Genomic DNA, 19093 nt, shown 5'->3' on the forward strand with positions numbered 1-19093 from the left:
CTTTGAACCTAGTTATGCTATGAAAAAATCGTAATAGCAGTCGAGATCATTCTCACCTTGTAGATCTCAGCCTCAGGTAAGCAGGACGAAAGTGAGATGGCCAATTTTCCGATCGTCCAACGAGAGAGATCGGCGTGGTGATGAAGATTCTCTTTGATCTGTTCTGCCTCTCCCGCTCACGAATGAGTCGAGGAGGGACCAGGGCGAGCGAACAGAGACAGAAAGAAGAGAGTGATATGTAGAGAGAGAGAGAGAAGGGAAGTTGGGTCAGGACTCAGAATTCGAGTGACTACGAATTACGCTGGCGAGGCTTGTAAATATATATATATATATATATACTTAGGTTCAAACATGTTCAATTTTCATTAAAAAAATCACAAAATATATGAATGGTAAGAAAAACTATACTTGAAAAAAAAAATGAGCTTAAACAAGCACTTGAAGGATGGTAAAATATTTTAGTATATTAATTGAAGAACCAAACGGTCTACAAATTTTGCATACTTGTTGCGAATTGAAAAATTCACATATTATAATTGGTTTAATAGTTTTTTTAAGAGAATGTGAGGCAACATTGGTTGTTGATTATTTATGAAAAATGTGCAAACTTATAAATGATTGTCAAGGCCAAGTTTCATGTTGGAACATTAAGAAGTGGTTGGATTTTTCAAAAAATTAGTACTACTCTTTTTTTTTTCCTGAAAAATTAATGGGTTATTCCAAAGAAATGGGAGAGGCTAAAAGAGTTGTCAGATTATACCTTTTCACGTATATGCTCATTTCATATCCTATCTCTAAGGGTAAAGTCACTCGTCCACCTGAGCATCCTTATCTCTGTCACACTTAACTTAGTATTGTGCTTCTCTTTTAATGGCCAACATTTAACACCATAAAGCATTGCAGGCCTCACTACCATCTTATAGAATTTTCCCTTAAGTTTTAGGAGTACTTTTCTTTCGCACAACAAGCCCGATGCATTCCTCCACTTCAACCATCCAACTTGAATTCTGCTGATAATATCCCTATCTATTTCACCATCACTCTGAACAATAGATCCAAGATATCTAAAATGTGTACTCACTACAGAAAAATCACTCATAACTGGCGGTTTGTTCCGGCGATTACTACTTGTTTTCTAACGGTTTGGCAAAACACTGACGGCTTCTCGGCGGTTCAAAAATCGTCGGAAAACTTTTCCGGCGGTTTTTTTCATCGGCATTTAATACCACAATTTAGATTCTGGCGGACTAAATGTCAGTGACTGCCGGTTTTGTTATCGGCTGCGTACCGGCTGTTCAACCGTCGGTATAAATATCGTCGTTATTACAGCGTAGACCGTCGGTAACAACGGCGGCTTAACATACACCAAGGTACATTCTCTTGCAAATGTCTGGTGAGAACATCCATGACTAAAGCAAAAAAGATATGGACTTAAGGAAGATCCTTTATGTAACACAATCGAAATAGGGAAATACTTGATCAAACCACCTTGTGTTTGAACACAAGTAATAGCTCCTGCATACATATCTTTAATGATTTGAATATAAGCATTATTAACTCCTTTCTTTTCAAGAACTCTCCATAGCACTTCTCTTGGAACTTTATGATAAGCTTTTTCTAAATCAATAAATATTATATGTAAATCCTCCTTATTGTCTCTATATTTCTCTATAAAACCTCTTAATAAATGTATGGCTTCCATAGTCGACCTACCCGACATGAATCCAAATTGATTTTGAGAAATATTAGTATCACGCCGCAACCTATGCTCCATTAACTCGCTCCCATAGTTTTAAAGTATGACACATTAACTTAATTCCTCTATAATTCGCACAAGCTTGTGCATCACCTTTATTCTTAAAAATAATGATTAACGCACTACTCCTCCTCTCATCTGACATCTTTTTAGTCTTCAAAATAATATTAAAAAATATAGTAAGCCAAGAAATTCCTTCATTTCCTAAGTATTTCCACACCTCTATTGAAATATCATCAGGTCCAACAGTTTTTCCACCCTTCATTTTCCTCAAAGCCTCTCTAAGTTCGGTTTTACTAATATGTCGATAAAAATATAAATCTTTATTTTCATTTAGGGTGCTAAGGTCACTATAATCAATCTTATTTTCACAATTTTTATTAAAAAGCTTTTCAAAATATTTCATCCATCTTTGTTGAATATCATCTTCTAAGAAAAATATTTTTTGATCTTCATCCTTAATACACTTCACTTGAACTAAATCCTTATTACTTTTATCCTTTTGTTTGGCTAACTTATACATATATCTTTCCCCCTCCTTAGTTTCTAATCTATTATATAAATCACTAAAAGATAAGGTCTTTGCATCACATATTGCTTTCTTATATTTCTTACGAGCATCTTTATATATTTCTCAATTATCATATTTTTAAAATTAAATTAATTTTTATTATAGATCTTTTTATTTTTAATCTTTTCTTGCACAGTTGGATTTCATCATCAACTATTTTTACTATTAGGAGCTTTTTTCTTTAATACTCCAAGCATATCTTTTGTAATAATCTTAATATCACTAGTCATTTTTTCCCACATAACATTAACATTCTCATGCACAGATAAAATCTTAAGATCTAAAATCTTACTCTTAAAAATATTTTTTTAATATTCTTTAAATGCCACCATCTAATCCTATAATATTGTTTTACTTTATTTTTTATTTTCTGACCTTAAAGTCCAAAACTAATAATCGATATTGTGTACATAAATTTTCACCCGGAATAACTTTACAATCTTTGCAATCTAAACTATCTAATTTTCTTATAAAAAAATAGTCAATTTGAGTTGTACTATATTCATTTTTATAAGTGATGAGATGCTCATTCCTTTTCTTAAATAAGGTATTAGCAATTGAAAAATCACAAGCTAAACAAAAGTCTAATATGATCTTGCTACCTTCATTTGTTGTTCCAAAACCATGGCCGCCATGAATACTTTTAAAATCATCTATCTCTTTGCCAACATGTCCATTTAAATCACCTCCAATAAAAACTCTTTCTTCAAGAAAATAAACTACTCAAAATTATTAAAAATAGATGAAGAGTAGATGTTACTTTCTATGATCAAAACAATTTGCTTAACATGACTTACGAAAGGAAAAGCCCAAAAAGACTTTCTATCTCCTCTCTGCCTTCTCTCCTTTCTTCCTCGGCAAGCAAATGAAATGAGGGAGGGGGGTATATGTTACCATAATGCCAGAGACCACAACACTGCATCGCTGCATGTTGAATCCATAATTATGGCTGATGGTAGTAGGCGGTGGTGGTCGACAGTATTGGGGGCAGATAATCGCAATGATAATAACTTATGGTGTATTAAAAATCACTCAAATATGAGGGATTCTAAATACATCAAAAATAAAAAAAAAGGTAAACTTTAAATGCACAAAAATTCAACACTGCATTTGTTTTATTTCAAAATAAACATCAATATTTTCAAAACCATTGCATTTGTAATACTTCACACCCACTTTACTTCAAACCAAACAATCCCTTAGTTAAAAGTTAAATTTGGGTGTTCGGTTTGCTGAAAAAAAGAATGCTGTGTAAAATTCCAATTATTTTTTTTTTTGCTCCCAAGTTGCTTTGCCCCCAATTTTTTTTTTTTTTTTTTTTTTGCATTGTAAACTCACATGGTGTTAACCGATTTACTTTCTTATGCAAGCCTATTGCATTCTTATCGCCCACATCGCCATTGATCAACCAACCATCATCGGCTATCGCTGGTCACCAACACCTGTCAATCGCCCACCACTATCACCACAATTTTGCCACTAGCCACCACCCTCGTCGACCACGATCGGCCACCTCTTGCTCATCATTGATTGTCCAATGCCTGCCAATGCCCCACCACTGGCATCAAACCACCGGTCAGCCACCGTTGGGCGTTGGGCATTACCATTCGCCACCAACGTCATTTTATTTTACATAAAATTCATTTTACTTCATTAAAAAAAAAACTTATATATATAATCATTCCAATAATTTCAAACACTTCAATACATTTTAATATTTTACTCTAATTAATAATTATTCTATTTAACAAACCAAACAGCCCCTTAAATAAGCTTAAACCGGCCGGCCCAACGTAAGGGTTGGGCGACCAGCTGACGGTGAAATTAGAAGCAGTTAGAGCAAGGCTGAGGAGTCGGAGATCCACGAGCTAAAAGGACCCATTCCTTCTAGCTTCTCCATCAACAGCCTGTCGTTACCTTGCATTGTGTTGTCGTCCGGCGAACTGCAGACGATGAAGAGTCACGCTCTCGTCCCGCGGTCAGCGAGCTTCCGACCGGAGACTCTTGGGCAGAATGCCGTCCAACTTATTGGCAACCTCTGTTTCTCCCTGTTCGTACTCGGCGTCCTCGCCTTCACCATTATTGCCGCCACATACCAGCCTGAAGATCCTCTTCTCCACCCATCCACCAAGCTTTCTTCCTTCCTCACCTCCACATCAAATGCCACCTTCCGCTCAGACGATTCCGCTGCTCACACCGGCGACGACTTCCTCTCCCCTAACTCTACCTCTGACTCCTCCGCTGCCATTACCCTCTCCCACATCAACAGCTCCACGAAAACCTCGCAGGTCGCTGTGGACTCTGCTGCCGCGGTCGGAGATGAGGCGACCGACTCTTCCACTTCCGCTGTTTGTGCCGATGGTCCAATCGACTGCACCGATACGGAGGTCTTCCACTCAATGATGCGCGCCGCCATTGAAATGTTCCGCAACATTCACTTCTATCGCTTTGGCAAGCCGGCGCGTGGCGGTGAAGATGGCAAGTCCTGCGATATGGCCTGGCGTTTCCGCCCTGAGGAGGCAAAGCGGGCCGGCTTCTATAAAGACTACCGCCGGTTCGATATCGTCCGATATGCCAACTGTACCTATTCTGTCGTCAAGGTCGGCGAGTACCATTCCGGCATCAACGCTCGCAAGAAGCGCAAGACAACCCAAGGCGGCGATTTCAAAGCCAAGGACGCTGCCGATTCTCTTTCTGGAATGGTCCTTCCGGTGATCGGTGAGGCGGTGAACGATACCCTTCCGGTGGTGGAGTCCGAGAGCAAGTTCAGCAGCGGCAAGTACTTGATCTACACTGGAGGCGGCGACCGCTGCAAGAGCATGAACCATTACCTTTGGAGTTTCCTCTGTGCGCTTGGGGAAGCTCAATATTTGAACCGTACGCTTGTCATGGATCTTAGCATTTGCCTCAATTCCATGTACAGTTCGAGTAATCAGGACGAGGAGGGGAAGGATTTTAGATTCTACTTCGATTTTGAGCATCTAAGAGACTCAGCCTCGGTCCTTGACCAGCTCCAATTTTGGGAGGATTGGAGTAAATGGCAGAAGAAGAATAAGCTGAGGCTTTATTTGGTGGAGGACTTCAAGATCACACCCCTGAAGTTGGCTGAAGTGAAGGATTCTTTGATAATGAGGAAGTTTGGGACGGTAGAACCGGATAACTATTGGTACAGGGTTTGCGAGGGAGAGACAGAATCCGTGATTCTGCGGCCGTGGAACCTAATTTGGAAGTCCAGGAGGTTAATGGACATAGTTGCAAGTATAGCTTCGAGACTGAATTGGGATTATGATGCAGTCCATGTAGTCAGAGGCGAGAAAGCAAAGAACACTCAACTATGGCCAAATCTTGCTGCTGACACTTCACCTGATGCTCTGCTTTCTGGTATTCGCAACAAGATTGATGATGGAAGAAACCTTTATGTTGCCACTGATGAGCCTGACACCACATTTTTTGACCCTTTGAAGGAAAGGTACACTACTCACTTCCTTAATGATTTCAGAGACTTGTGGGATGAGAACAGTGAGTGGTATCTTGAGACGATGAAGCTAAACAATGGGGTTCCTGTCGAGTTTGATGGGTACATGAGGGTGGAGGTGGATACTGAGGTGTCCTTGAGGGCTAAGAAGCACATTGAGACCTTCAATGATCTCACAAATGACTGCAAAGATGGTATCAATACATGTAGAAAGGCTTCTTGATTATTGATGGGCGAAGGCATATTGGTATCTTAAGATCTTTCTGCTTTTTAACATAATTATTTTCTCAGTTGTACCATAAAATTCATTATTTTTGTTTTAATAAGTTAACGATGACATGCCTTTTGGATAGCTTCTCAAGATCCAATTTGTTCTCCTCGTTAGTGTAGTGCTTGTTTTTAAGTTAATTGGTTGCTAATAAGTAAGAAGATCTTTTTAGGTTGTCTTTGTTGTCATTGCCTTTTTTTTAGAAGGTTAGCAATTTGTAGAATTTACGTTATTATCATTATTTTTTGGTTAGCAATTAGCTTTCAGGGGCCGTTTGGCTACAACTAGAATTTAACTCAAGTATTTATTAAATAAAGTGAGTTGCTTCTTAAAATTGTAAAAACACTTGCAGATGTTATTTCAAATATCTTAGAAATGATTGCTTCAACAATTGGACTAATCAGAGCAGAACATTAATGATTTCTTAGTTCTTATTTATGATAATTAGGCCTAGAATAATTAAAGAATAGTTTGTGAGTAGAATTATTTATAATTAACTGTTTATGAAAGTTAAGCAATGATTGAATAAAATTTAAGTCCATATCATTAAACTTTTTAGTTTTAATAATCCAATATTAATATTAAGTCATCCATAATTAATTATACCAGCCAAATTATCATATATTAAATAACAATAAAATAAATTATCATAATTAAATTTAAGATTACTCAATAAAATAAATAATTAATTAACTATTTGATGCGGAAGTATCAGACGCTTTGAAATGGTTTTGTTTTGTAGAAAGTATGGAATATGAGGGTTCACAAATGAAAGAAGCTAGAGAGGAGGGGTCTGTTTGGGGTGACTACTAATATATGAAAAAATAATTGTAGAGGTGTTGTGTGGAAAGTAATATTTTGAAAGTTGTTGCATGTATTATAACTTTTTTCTTTTTAAAATATCAGACAATAATTTTTTTGCAACTACCCTGCTCTTATAGTTTTAGTTATAACAAATTCATTTTCATTACAAAAATTTCTAAAGAGCAACAAATACAGTGAGCAAAATAAACTGTTAGTTTTATTTATTTTTTTTACATTGCGAAAAATTACTCCAAATTCACAAAATTCTCCCCAACAAATAAGAGGTGAGAAAGTTGCGTGGAAGCTCGCTAGGGGAAGACATCAATGTGATTGACGACATGTGAAGGAGAATAAGAATTCATGATGGGAGCTTGTCGGGGAAAGGTATCGAGGGGATTTGCTGTGTGAAGGAGAAGATGAGTTCATGATAGAAACTCGTTGAGGGTTGAAGATTTAAGTTAAATATGATAATGCCTAAATTTAGTAAATCCATGATTTAACATAAAATGGCAGAGAATCGGGATTTAACATTATATTAGATTGAAGTTCTTTAATTTTATAGATTGGCAATATTTATGCTAAATCTTGTTTAAATCCTACACCAAACAGACCCAACCCATGAATTTGCTATATTTTGTTGTCGGCTCAAAAGTGTTGTGAAAAGAATCAAATTATAATGATTGATTTTCATAGCTTACCGTCATCTTCCTTTGTACTTAACATGCACTTAGGCTTAACATGGATGGCTATTATCCTTCTGTGACCACTATTTTTATTTTCATCACATCGATGAATGGCCGTGGGGCATTATTGATCTTAAACATGTCTTTTTGTTGTACTTCTTCTGAATAGACTTGGCACTGTTACTGACTTTTTTTGTTTTTTCAAAACATAAATAATAGATATGAAGTTTAATACATAGGAAGGATAGTTTGTAGGAAATATTATTTCGTATCATGCAATTTGTACAATATTTATGGATACATGATAGCATAAGAAAGAAAGTTTATTAGCATCATTAATAAACAACAAATTGACGTGGAGACAAAAATCAAGGAAATACAAAATGTTTGCTAATTAGTTATTTCTCCAACATGCTCTCTTAAGATGAAGTCCCGTGAGAGGACACCAATCTTGATATGAATTCAATTGAGGTTTTGATTGAGAGAGTGGCTTAGTATGCATCGATAAGTTGATCGTCAAAGGAAATATGAGGGACTTGATGCTCTCCATTTTGCACTTTTTTTTTTCAAACGTTGTGGAATTCAATATCATTATGCTTTAGTGTGAGTGAAATGCTGGGCATAAAGGCAGGTGGCAACTTTGTTATCATAGTAGACCGTGGGTGTTACTGGTAGAGGAATATTGAGTTCCTAAAGTAGAGATTGTAACCAAGAAATTTTAGTCGTGATGTAGGCAATAAAGCGGTATTCAGCTTCACTGGAAGTATGAGCAACTGTTCGTTGTTTCTTAGAGTTCTAGGAGATAGAATTATGACCAAGAAAAACGAAAGCACTTGTGGAGGTTCGATGGACAACATTACTTTCTTACTTTCCTCAAAGAATCCATGTAGTGATAATTGGGAATTACATTGAATAAATAACCCATGATGTATAGATGTAGTAAGACAGCAAAGGGTTCTTTTGATAGCGGTTCAGTGAGTAGCTATAGGCCAATGCATGAATCGAGAGAGCTTGTTGATAACAAATGAAATATTTGATTTTGCTAGAGAGAGTTATTAGAGGCCACCAACTATGGAGTGATATTGAATGGCGTTAGTGATAGTATTGCCATGAGGGATTGTAAGTATATAATTTGGAGACATGGAAGTGGTGACTCCTTTTGCATTGGCCATATTGGTTCCTTCGAAGAGATCTTGTATGTATTTGTGTGGAGATAGAAAAGACCTTAAGTGGAGGGGATGACTTCAACATCAAAGAAATATGAGAGGTCTCCAAATTCTTCGATTGAATTTTTTTTAGCAAGTTGATGTATGACTTGCTAAAGAAAGTGGTTGTCACTCCTTGTGAGCATAATCTCTTCGGTGTACACTAAAATATATAATGTAAATGATTTTTGGTAGTAGTTAAATAATGATGCTTCTAACTTTGAACTAACAAAGCCAAGCGATAAAAAAAAAGTGATGAGGCTGTTGCTACCAAGCATGAGGAGCTTGTTGTACATGACACACATGAGTAGGATTGTTTTGATCATGAAATCACAGAGGTTGGCTCATGTCGACATCTTTGGTCAAATGATCATGAAGGAAGGCGTTATTGACATCTTACCAAGGTTGGCTCATGTTTGAACAGCCAAGATTTTGCAAAAGCAATACTTATAATGAGTTGAATAGGCTGAATATTTTATGATAGACAATGCTAGCATTGATGAAAGCCTTTATACATAAGTCGAGCCTTGTAGAGATTCTACATCTATCTTTATTTTATTTGATGTGAAACACCCATTTGTAGCCAACAAAAATTTTAGAACGATGAAGAGGAACAAAAGTCCAAGCGTTGTTTTGTGCGAGTGCATTAAAATTAGCTCACCATTCAGCATGTTGAATAGCTTGGGAGATAGAGATTGGTTCACTTATGGAAGATAGGTAGTGAGGCTAATTTTAATAAAATTTTTGAGTTTTATGGATACTATTTTTTATCTATTTTGCATGTGTTGACTATTGTTGTTCGAGAGAGGGTGTTGTGATGGAGGTGGGGTGGAGTTAGTGGACGAATTTTCAAAACGAGTTGAGGTGGTGGAGTTATGAATAATATTGTTGCTTTTATTATGAGGTATGGTAACTGTAGTTAAGAGATGCAATTGATGGGAGATATTATTATTTGTATGGAGCGAAATATAAGAATTTGTGGGATCCATGTCTCTAATGACTGCATCTACAGTGCTGGCTTACCTATGATGACCCAAATTGAATATGTTAAGATTTGCAATTTCATTGAGTTTTTGTTAAAATTCTATAAATTTCAGAGTTATTTATATGTTTAATTTAGTCAAAAAGAGTTGTAGATTGAATTGGAAATAAGAATGTGTTTAGAAGAAATTCCTCCTTGGAAGCATTGCATTGCTGCCCTCTCTATTAGTTAGTGAGCGTTGGGGAGCGCTTAGGCTTAAAGTCTTTGTGTGGTGTGGAATTTCCATTGGGAGTGTTGCGACACTCGGAAGGTAGCGCTACGACACTAGAGCTTATATTTGGATGTCTGGATTTTCCTGTTTGTGGTGCCATAACGATGTGTCTATAAATATCAAGTTCCAATTGCAAAACTCAACCTCCTCATTTTTCATCCCTTAGGTTGCACAGAGAGAGAGGGAGAGAGAGAGGGAGGGAGGGAGAGAGAGATTGGGATTCGGAGGTGTAGAGCCAATTTTGTTCGTCGAACCAGTTGGAATGTTGCTCTTGAGGTAGGTTATCATTGCCCTACTTAAGTTTTAAATTTTTTTGCTTTTAGGAAATTGTTTGGTATTTTGTTTAATTTGATTTCGTGCAAACTCGAATATACTAAGTTTGGAATACTTTTTATTATTGAACTTTTGGTATGTTATGGAATAGGTTACTTTGGTTATGTTAACATCAAAAGTGCAAGTTTTTATCAGGTATTTTGGGTTGTGTGAGGTTTTAGACATTTTGGCAGGTATTTTGATACTAATAGAAGTGTCTATAATAGGATATAAGCATTGAAATATCACTGTTGATATTATATATGAATGATTTTATGATTTATAATTGTTGACATGTGTGCGCAAGTATAACCCTTAAACACTAATGTGTATCATACATGTGAAGTTTTGTACAATTTTGTGATATATCAGGTATTGTTTATACACTTTAAAAGTGTAGGTATTTCTATGTTCATGTGATTAATTAGGTATGGGCTATACATATTGAAAGTGCAATCATTTCTTTGTTCATTTGATTAATTAGGTACTATTTGTACAAGTTGCAAGTGTTGATATTATATGAACATGTGGTGGAAAATATATGTTTCTATGTCATGTATATGGAAATATGTATTTATATGTTCATATGCCTAAAAAGTTTGAAATATGAGAGAAAGAGAAAAAACTTAAAGTGGCTGGTTGTTGATGTTATGTGTGCTGGTGGTTGGCTATTTATGTTTTATATGCATTAATGTGGAGGTAAAAGGGTCTGTGTACTCATGTGAAAAATTCAGCTGTCCATATGATACTCATGAATATATGTGAATCTAATCAAGTGAAGATATCAATGGAAGTGGATGTATAAGGAGGCCTTGGGAAATGTGATTAAGTGGAGGTATCAAGAAATTTTTTAAATGTTGAATATGAAGTGTTTAAATGTTATTTTATGTCATGTTATGTTATTTCATATTGATTTTTTTTGTGATATGTTATACTTTACTTTATACATGTCTAAATTTGCTATTTTCATGCTCATGTGTTAAAAATATGTGTGACGGAAAAGGGAGGATGGAAATGATAGGGGCAAGTGGTTAATGTTTTACATATATACAAATTGAGGTATAAGTGGAAATGAAATATAATGAGGCATTCGGAAATGTAAGTTATGAAATGCTCTTTTATGAATTTCACTTTTGCCTTCAAGTTCGAATGAAAGTTTATGTTATTATTCCTGATACATTCCTATTGTTGGTTGACATGTAACTACAGCTGACACTATTTATATTATTTTTTTCTGTCCAAAAAATATTTAAATTATTGTACAATTTAATGTAGATATTACATTTTTAGTAGGTTTTCATGTAACTTATTGAGCAAGTGTTGCTCACTTTCATTTACCTACATGTCATTTCAGGAAATGACAAGGTCCCAGTTGAGTAGGACCAGCTGATAAGGGTTGGAGTCCATATTGTAGGTATGTATTTCATATATAAGTATATTCTTTTGATAATCCAGTTAGTTCTACATGCATGTTGGGTTTGTACGAGAGAATTATATTTGGATTGCTGTCAGTTATTCATTTGATGAAATGAAATGAATGATGATGAAAATATTTATGTTTACTATTATTTGATGATCTTAGAAGGCTATGTGTTGGATATTATTGAAGGAAAAAAAAATTCCTTCCAACTTAGGTCTTAGGTTGTGACAACATCTGACATGATTCCTAGGGAAGGAATATCTTCAATATTGGTCTGATTCTTTGAAGGAGAGAAGAATTTTGATTTGGGCTTTTTATAGGTGGTATGGTTGCCTAATTTTGATTTTTGATTTTGGGTGGAGTAAAGATGTGTGGGGCCCGTTTATGAAGTTGGTCTTTGCTTGTTATGGGAGGTGGTTCCATAGCCGATATTGAATGGGAGTTGTCTTAAGGAAAAATTAAAGACCGGGGGGATTAGCTTTTGAAAGAGGAGTTATTTTGGCATGTTATGAGATGTGTAGCAGGATTTTGATTTTGATTTTGAATCTGTTGGGGAGTAAGGATGTCTGAGGCCCACTTGCAAATTTGGTCTTGGCTTTTTAAGGTACTTAATGTGGTGTGTATAGGTGGCGGTAGTGGGGTTTGGAGGAGCAGAAATTTTAGTTGTAGGTGGCAGGACTGCATTTGGCATTTTTTAAATTTTAAAATGTGCATTAAATGGATTTTTCCATGAATGATTGGATGAACAAATTGATGAGGGGTGATTGATTTGAGGTGTAGACAATTGCGTATTAGAATTTTGAAATGGAAAAATAGTTTGGGCAAATTATACATTGCAGGAAATGAATATTTTGGTGGTGGCACGTTTGTAATAAAGATAAGCATTTTGAGTCATAATTATCCCATGAATATACAAGGCCAACGCCACTGATAGCACAAGGACCCAAAAGCTTTCAGTTTAGTATAATTTGGGGATGGCGAAATAAATTTTTGAATGGTGAATGCATAGAAAGAACTAGAGCGGGGAGACTGATTAATAAGGTAGATTGCTGTAGAAAATGTATGAGACCAGAAGTTGAGGGAAATGTGAGCGTGATGTGTGATCAGCTTTTTTGAATTAGATAGATGACCTGTTAGTGACTTGATAGGAATTCTATTTTTTCGTTGCATGATTGAATTTGTTCGCATGGGAGCGCTACGACATTGTGCATGGTGGCATTGCGATGTTACTCTCTCTGTTTAATGAGTGCTTTGTGGGGCACTTCGGCACAACAACACTAGTGCTTGGCGTTGTGGCGCCATAGTACTTGTCTTGCATGTTTGGATTTTTAGTCGAGAAAGGGGAGAGCGTGGCTCTTGAAAGAAGAGCGCCGTGACGCTGATCCGATAAGATTATTTTCATATATAATATCCCAAATCATTTTCTCTCACCCCCATACCTCATTCCACTTCCCAAGTGTTGTAGAGGAGCTGGGGAGAGAGAGGAGATGGAGTGTGAAGGAAAAAAGTTGAGAGATGTCTACTTCGGGATGATTTCATCCGTTGAGTCAGTTGAAAAGTTGTTCATTTCATGGTAGGCTATCATTACCTTACCTTCGATTTCAATATTTTTAGTATTTTTGTATTTTAAATTTGTCGGAAATGGTAAAAAGTCCCGATATCTTAAGATTCAACAAACTTTCACCATGAAGCTTTTAGCATGTTGTAGATTTTCTCATTTTGTATTTGTTGACGAGATCATATTCTAATTTCACTAGATATTTTTGTATTTTAACAAATATTTCTTAAGATAATTAGGATAAATGAATTTAAAAAAAGATAAATGGCCATTGCATTAGGTTGGGTCAAAATGGGTGGCATTAATATAGGATAAGGTTAAATTGATATAGCATGTATATTTAACATGATTAGATTAACGATATACATATCTGCTATACATATTTGCTATAATTTATCTGCTAAGAATAATATACACCTCTGTGAAAATAAGCATAATATATTATTATGATTTACATGTTATCCTATATGCTTTAGACATCTGAATATTGATTATAATATGTAATGAATTCTGATGGACTGGGCGATCTGATTGGGAGGGATGAAGTTTCCTAATTAAGTGAGAGCTGTTTAGGAAGGTTCTTAATCAAAGAGGATTAATTAGTAGATGTTTTCTAATTGAATATGGTAGATTTGGGGGTTGATTAATTAGGCAATGTTTCCTAATTGAAGAGGGCAAGTTTGGGGGTTGATTTGGAGGGGATTCATTAAGAAATGTTTCTTAATTGAAGAGGGCAGATTTAGGGGCTGATTTGAGAGGAAAATAATTAAGGAAATATGATAAATTTGGGAGAGAATTTGGGGAGGGTTGTTTTGGTATTTGTTGTTTATTATTTAAGCAGTTGATTTACCCTAGGGTTAGGGTCATGTTTTTGTATGCAGAATTTTATGAGGTTTTGTTGTCCACTATTTTTTTTAGGGATTCTAACGGCATCTAGGATTTAGAAGAGAATGTTCTCCTCTCGAAAGAGGACTTTTGTATCTTACTTGTTTGTGTTTCTTTTTCTTATCAAGAGAATATGTGGGTTTGTTGAATTTAACTGTTTGTTCGCTGATTTTGGTGCTCAATTTCTATCAGATTCCTATGCTATGAATAACATGAAATGTGTGTATGTGAGAAAGGTTGGCTACATATTGATTCAGGTTGTCAGAGATATGATACCATGTACAAGAGGATGAGCTGACGAACTCTATTTTAAATAAGGGTTAGTAGTGTGAACCCAATACTTATTGGGAGACATAAGGAGAAATGATATGAATATAACTGTTGACAGGCTAATATGATGTCACGCCCCAAAATATAATTTGGAAAATTATTCTTTTATATTTTATTATACAACAGTCAGAGCTATATTTTATAATTCAAAACATCACTACACATATATTTATTGACCCAAAAATAAATCATATATAATACTCATGAATCATATAATCACAACATATCCTTCCATTTCTGAGTATAAAATAATAACTAAAATAAAAAAAAAAATCTTTCCTAACTTGAAATCTGTGGACAATAGAGACATAAGGTAGCAGACTATTCTCAAAGGGGATTTGGAGGAAGAACTGATTCAGATGCAAGACAGTCCAAACATACTGTTGGACAAAAGATTGTAGGGTCAAGAGCATATAGTGAAAGATCAATCAACTGGGCGGATGAAAGAGCTGTCAGTGGTAGTCAGAGGGAGATTGTTGCACCACGATTGACTTCACCTACTCTAGTGATTCCACATGTGTACAATTTGTAGTATCTAGAAGACCAACAACAACAACAAAATTATACATGTAAGAACCTTTTCCCCAACTTGAAATCATTTAATCACATATAATGAGAACAAGCAATTAAATCCTACAACTGAACTCAAAACACGACAAAGAAGCAATATACATATCAGTGGTCAAATCATAACAATAATATTTATATGATCATGAATATGTGTAGAAATAGTAAAGCTCATATACAATAACAGTAGAATCTGTAAATAATAAAATAATACGGTATGGAAGCCAGTAAAATAGTACAGTGAGGAAATTAGTAAACTAGTACGGGTGCCGATTCAATAAAGTAGTCGTCGTATCAGTACTTTCAATTAGTACATAAATCGTATAAAGTGGCAAAACTAAAACATTGGTAAAAACTGTCGCAATCATATCAATGCAATAAAATCATATAAGAGTATACACATACTATCCAATATGTCACATATTCAGTATATTATGTGCTTATTATGTCACATATTTAGTATCAATACAGTGAATTAGTAGTATCAAATAATATCAGTGTTTGTATCGATAACAGTACAAGTCTGGTGTCGTAAGTAAAATTGATGGCAATAACAGTAAAATAATATAGTAATGGTAAATCTGTGCAGTAAAAATAAATCCATAAAATAATAAGATCAATGCCTCAATATCTTACATTTTAGTAATCATACTAAACAAGTAAGAAATCTTGACTTAATTGATTTTTTTAGTATTATATTAGTATCAGTAAATCTTTGAATCAGTAAACATAACTCTCTCCCATAGTTTTAAAGTATGACATATTAACTTAATTCTTCTATAATTCACACAATATTGTGCATCACTTTTATTTTTAAAAATAAAATTCAACATATTCATTCTTCACTCATCTGACATTTTATTAGTCTTCAAATTCTTTCATCTCCTAAAAATTTTCACACCTCTATTGGAATATCATCAAGTTCAATAGCTTTTTCACACTTTATTTTTTTTAAGGCTTCTCTAACTTCGGTTTTACTAACATGCCAATAAAAAAAATCTCTATTTTCATTTATGGTGCTAAAGTCACCAAGGTCAATCTTATTATTACAATCTTCATTGAAAGCTTAACAAAATATCTCATCCACCTTTATTGAATATCTTCTTCTAATAAAAACACTTTTCGATCTTCATTCTTAATGTTTTTCACTTGAACTAAATTCTTACCTCTCCTATCTCTTTATTTGACTAACTTATACATATATCTTTCGTAATCCTTAGTATCTAATATATTATATAAATCGTTAAAAGCTAAAATCTTTGTATCATATATTGATTTTTTAGACTCCTTATAAGCCTCTTTATATCTTTCTTAATTTTTAGAGTTTTTACATTAAACCAATTTTTATAACACAGATTCATATTTTTTATTTTTATTATACATTTTGATTTCACCACTAACTATTTTTACTATTATGAGCTTTTCCCCTTGATACTTCAAACATATCATTTGCGATATTTTTAATATAACTAACTACTTTTTCCCATATAATATCAACTTCCTCATGCATAGATAAAATATTAAGATTTAGAATCTTACTTTCATAAATATTTTTGTTGCTATTCTTTAAATTCATTTATCTAATCTTAGAATAAAATTTTACTTTATTTTTTATATTTTGCCAATTCATCTTAAAGTCCAAAATAAATAAGCGATGTTGAGTACATCAACTTTCAACTAGAATTACTTTACAATCTTTACAATCTAAACGATCTATTTTTCTTATAAGAAAATAATCAATCTCAATTTTACTATATCCATTCTTATAAGTGATGAGATGTTCGTCTCTTTTTCTAAATAAGATATTAGCAATTACAAAATCATAAGCATAGGTTACGATGAAATAAATGTGTAGACAAAATGTTTGGACCTTTAGAATAAAATTGTTGTCAGTTTTTAGTTGTCCCACTTAGGTTTATATTCATTTATTTTAGCTAGTTCTATAGTGTCACAACCCAACTCGGTATGACCTATAGACACATGCCACGAGGTGACAGAGCAGAGGCGAAATATAACAAACCAAGATCTTTTATTTGGAGAAATATCAGATTTCAATTCAGATAACAAACATTAGAGCTCTTAATTTTCACTATATATAAATTTACTCATCCACAAAAGTTTCTTTCTTTTTATTTATCCACAACATTATATATTACATATTCTTGCTATAACAATCCTTGGCAACAAACAGACACAGGGTAAGAAATACAAAAATGCTAGGATTGTTCACAAATTTTAAAAGAAGAAGATATCTATATAGAATGAGCTAACACAGCTTAGCAGATTATATTGCCCTAAATCATCTTGTAATAATTACAAAGACCAATTACTTCAAATAAAAAATTATTCTAATCTTAACAACAAACTTACAATAGAGTGGTGTCAGAACAATACAAGGTTTTACTAATAACTAAGCATGTTACATAATTCAGAGTGTATTATACTAAACATAAATAAACACACAGTGCAGAGCAATAAGTAACGAAACTCCAACCCTTATGTCTCCCATTCAGAACTCCAAATCTTTATGCCTCCCATTCAGAACTCTGGCTCTCAAGCCTTCCAATTCTCTCAGCACATTTCAGAATTTTCGCAACATAACTTCACAAATATATATATATATATAATAGAACTCATCTCGAACCCCTCAGAATTTATACAGAGATGCACAAATGCATAGTTAATGTAAATTGCACTATTTATAGAATTTCACAGATTTGCTCTATGGGCAGCATTGTAGTAGTTAGACCCCAATACTGTGTAGCTAAATTTTTTTGACTTTGAATTCTACCAAATAACTAGAGATTGTGCAGAATTATGTTTCGGGGGTTTAATTGTTCTATAGTACTATTTTTTAGTATATGGATATTTTCCATACAATTTTAGAAAATCAGTGCTTCAAAAATACCCGACAGAAATTTTTCAAAAAAAATCTAAATATCTAGAACTACGTTATCTATAACATACTAAAAATTACATAGTGAAAGTTTACACGTTCAAAATTTATCTTTGTTTAAACATCATAAATTTATATTTTTAATCAGGAAAATCCTAAAACGTTCGAATTATTAAAAAAGATAAGCAAAATGCAACCTACCTCGAGCTAGCAACTTTTAGAATTGTGCTGTAAACAGAAAACTATCTGAAGTCGCCCAAAACCAACTTTCTCTCTATAGGAACCTGTCTCTCTAGTTGGTTGCTGTGATCAAGTGAATTGGATTTGAATATTGGAAAAATATATTTTTATTTTTAAAATTTGGCTAGATTTTGCTAGTCGTAGTGCTCCGTCTTGGGAGCCCACAACGCCGTCCCCAACACTGTCGCGCTGAATTAATTGACAAAATTTCAGAGAGCACAGAGCTACGATGCTCCAGGTAAAAAAATTCAAATTTCACAAATATGTACCCAGACCCCTGGGACTTGCTTCAAAGCATATTTAGATATTCACATGCATGCTTAACATTCCCAGAGAGTAATGTAAGAAAGTATAAGGAAAAAATTTTGTAAATTAGTTTTTTCAGATCGGATCAGAACAGATGCAAATGTATCTTGGTTCAGTAGATGTTACATATAGACTTACATGCATCTATATGATTGAGCCCTTAATTATATAAAGAGCCTACTCATCTTAGGCATCCCACCGCAGCAGTTTCCGGAAAGGAGTTGAACCCCAAATTATACTCGACAAAAAATAAAAAAAAGTGGTTATGTGCCTGGTAAGGTTGTACAAGCTTTTGTTAAACTGGTTTGGAATTGGTCTTTCTTTTGTCAACTTATAGACTTTTCTACTTTTGTTTGATTTTAAGGATAAAACTATCGTTGTTGTCCTAAGATGAGATGAGCAGATTAAGGGTTGATATTAAGTTGACAATTATTCATAAAATATGTCGAAAATTATGGAAACTAACTTAATGTTTGCTAGAGATTGGGCATTTCAAGAAGCAAAACTTTATGGCCTTACATGATTGTGGTGAGAAGTGGTGAGTGTTGCCTAGGATATTGCCGG

General features: G+C 34.3%; 2 protein-coding genes across 8 annotated transcripts in view; one reads left to right on the plus strand and one right to left on the minus strand.

The window, feature by feature from the left end:
* Positions 1-292, minus strand: part of LOC110099920 (acyl-CoA-binding domain-containing protein 4) — a 35122-nt gene extending 34830 nt beyond the window's left edge. For 6 of the 7 annotated variants that reach the window (XM_020827251.2, XM_020827246.2, XM_020827244.2 and 3 more), the window contains exon 1: positions 57-291. The gene's annotated coding sequence lies outside the window, so the exon portion shown is untranslated. Of the gene's footprint in view, positions 1-56 lie in introns of all 7 variants that reach the window. The other variant, XM_020827242.2, reaches the window with a different exon arrangement.
* Positions 293-4119: 3827 nt separating this feature from the next.
* On the plus strand, positions 4120-11889 carry LOC110099909. The gene is made up of 2 exons (XM_020827220.2): positions 4120-6049; positions 11682-11889. The coding sequence occupies exon 1, from the start codon at positions 4280-4282 to the stop codon at positions 6023-6025; it is 1746 nt and encodes a 581-aa protein (XP_020682879.1). The 5' UTR covers positions 4120-4279; the 3' UTR covers positions 6026-6049; positions 11682-11889.
* Positions 11890-19093: the final 7204 nt, after the last annotated feature.

The sequence above is a fragment of the Dendrobium catenatum genome, unplaced genomic scaffold (genome assembly GCF_001605985.2).
Source record: "Dendrobium catenatum unplaced genomic scaffold, ASM160598v2 fragScaff_scaffold_334, whole genome shotgun sequence".
Classification (NCBI taxonomy): domain Eukaryota; kingdom Viridiplantae; phylum Streptophyta; class Magnoliopsida; order Asparagales; family Orchidaceae; genus Dendrobium; species Dendrobium catenatum.

Excerpts from the sequence above, each read along its gene's own strand:
- LOC110099909 (XM_020827220.2), top strand. The coding sequence starts at position 4,280 with ATGAAGAGTCACGCTCTCGTCCCGCGGTCAGCGAGCTTCCGACCGGAG.